Source organism: Rhagoletis zephyria, unplaced genomic scaffold (genome assembly GCF_001687245.7).
Source record: "Rhagoletis zephyria isolate East Lansing unplaced genomic scaffold, Rhagoletis_zephyria_1.1 Rzeph_scaffold_49607, whole genome shotgun sequence".
NCBI classification, from domain to species: Eukaryota; Metazoa; Arthropoda; class Insecta; order Diptera; family Tephritidae; genus Rhagoletis; species Rhagoletis zephyria.
The window spans coordinates 1-2,108 of record NW_016206661.1 but is presented as its reverse complement, the minus strand read 5'-3'; the positions used below and the strand labels follow the sequence as shown (position 1 = coordinate 2,108).

The 2,108-nt window shown below is 36.3% G+C and overlaps 2 protein-coding genes across 3 annotated transcripts; one reads left to right on the top strand and one right to left on the bottom strand.

Moving 5' to 3' along the window:
- The first annotated feature begins 381 nt into the window (after window positions 1–381).
- LOC108355751 (gamma-secretase subunit Aph-1-like) lies at window positions 382–1,488 on the top strand. 2 transcript variants are annotated; one of them, XM_017606886.1, is made up of 3 exons: window positions 382–523; window positions 614–876; window positions 947–1,488. In XM_017606886.1, the coding sequence occupies exons 1-3, from the start codon at window positions 481–483 to the stop codon at window positions 1,268–1,270; spliced, it is 630 nt and encodes a 209-aa protein (XP_017462375.1). In that variant the 5' UTR covers window positions 382–480; the 3' UTR covers window positions 1,271–1,488. The 2 variants fall into 2 exon arrangements, with proteins under 2 accessions (XP_017462375.1, XP_017462374.1); XM_017606885.1 differs by having other exon boundaries at window positions 382–876.
- LOC108355749 (transcription initiation factor TFIID subunit 10b-like) lies at window positions 1,407–2,057 on the bottom strand. Its single transcript, XM_017606884.1, has one exon. The coding sequence runs from the start codon at window positions 1,770–1,772 to the stop codon at window positions 1,407–1,409; it is 366 nt and encodes a 121-aa protein (XP_017462373.1). The 5' UTR covers window positions 1,773–2,057.
- Between the last annotated feature and the right edge of the window lie 51 nt (window positions 2,058–2,108).

Below are 2,108 nucleotides of genomic sequence, written 5' to 3'. Positions count from 1 at the left end.
GACTACTACAACAACAATCCAAAAAGGTTGGTTACTGTCTATACTGTGATACAAGTTGTGTATGAAATGAATGAATTAGCGCCTGCACTAAGCAAGAACGTACGTTATTTGCAAGCGTTGGTGCTGCCAGCCGGCGTTTGAAGACACTTCAATATTGAAGTATGCATTTCTAAATTAATCGAAAGCCGCAAGCAATGTTTTCATTATAAAAACTTGTAGCATGTACACCATAAACTATTTTATATATCTAAACATAATTCTTTTCATATATTAATCAAAATAACTATACAAATTGTGTAATTTCCATATACAAACATACTTCGGATTTCACGTTATCGATATACAAATTTAAAAACACAACATAATTAATTTTGTTTGGTAACCTCACTATTTATACAACAACAATTTCATTTGCAGATAAAATAGTGCACTTTTTACTTGGCATCCTATCATCATTAAATTAACGTATTAACAAAGAAAATGACGCTTCCGGAAATCTTTGGCTGTGGCTTCATCGCATTCGGTACACCATTAGCGATGTTTGTTTTCACAATAGCAAATGATTCCATACGAATAATTATCCTCATCGCTGCCGCCTTCTTTTGGCTAGTAGCACTTCTGGCATCTGCCTTGCTGTGGTTTGCTCTGGTACCATTGAGAGATTACTTGTGGTTCGGTGTAACATTTTCAGTGCTATTTCAAGAAGGATTTCGCTACATTATCTATCGTATTCTGAGACGCACTGAACAAGGACTTCAAGCGGTATCTGATAATCCGGGTATAATCGAAAATAAGCATATTCTGGCTTATGTGTCAGGTCTTGGATTCGGTATAATATCTGGCATGTTTGCATTGGTCAATTTACTTGCGGATTTGGTGAGAAGACATTTAAAATTCTGGATATATGTATATATTTGCAATAATGATTGATCGATTTGGTTTATAGTCGGGTCCGGGTACTATGGGTCTTAAAGGCGGATCGGAAGTGTTCCTAATAACTTCGGCGATACAAGCTCTCGCAATGATACTACTTCATACTTTCTGGAGTGTTATATTTTTCAATGCTTTTGATATCAATAACTACTATCATATAGCTTACGTCATCAGCACGCATCTCTTCGTATCGCTAATAACATTACTCAACGCACAAGGGATGTACGCAGCCACATTATTGCCCACCTACATAATATTGTTAGCGTCAGCGGTTTTGGCATTTAAAGTAGCCGGAGGAAGCAAAAGTTCGCTTGTTCGATTTGTAAAGTGTCAATGAGACGAGAAGATATCTGTATTAATCTATACTGATGTATTTAAACACTGTTGGCATTGACTATAAATGTAACTGCAATCAATTCATTTAGACTGCTTAGGCGACCAAGCTGCTTAACTAATTTTTAAGATGATCAACTTTACTCATTTATTTTCCCGACTTTATTTCGATATGAAAAGACAGTGTTAATAACGTACAATAAAAGAAGCCATGATAATTCATATATGAGGTTAATATGTNCATTGGCGACATCGGAAATAAACTTTTGAGTAGCTACCGATATCAAGCGCACAATGCGGGGATCATTTGATTCAAATCCGGCAGAATTTAGATAGCAAGCTGTCACTGCATCAGGCACTGTTGGTACATAATCCTCCAGTTGTAACATGAAATCGCTCAACTGTTGAACGACTGCACGTTCTTCTGGCATAGCTGTGGCACCTGAACCACCAGCAATCGAGCTTGACGAATGTGGTCGGAAGATGCCGAAATTTGTGCCGATCATTTTAACTTGGTTTATAATTTAAGCAAATCTATGTATCACAATAGTCTCCAATGTTTTCAATTCACTTGTTTACTTGACATTTCAGTTCAATTCATTTGTTTACATCAAATGTCAGTGCCTGTTTCAGATATGCATGTTTACTTGTTCCAAATCCGTTCCGTCTTGAAAATAAAGGGACTACATGAAATATGTTGCAGAAAAACCAAAAAACAATTATCGACAAATTTCGATTCATCGACAAAAAAAAACTTTTCTGATTTTACATTCCTTGAGCTGCTACAAAACTATCGACCTCAGTATATCCAGTAAAAAAACTGTGGTGAAGTCCTTTATGGG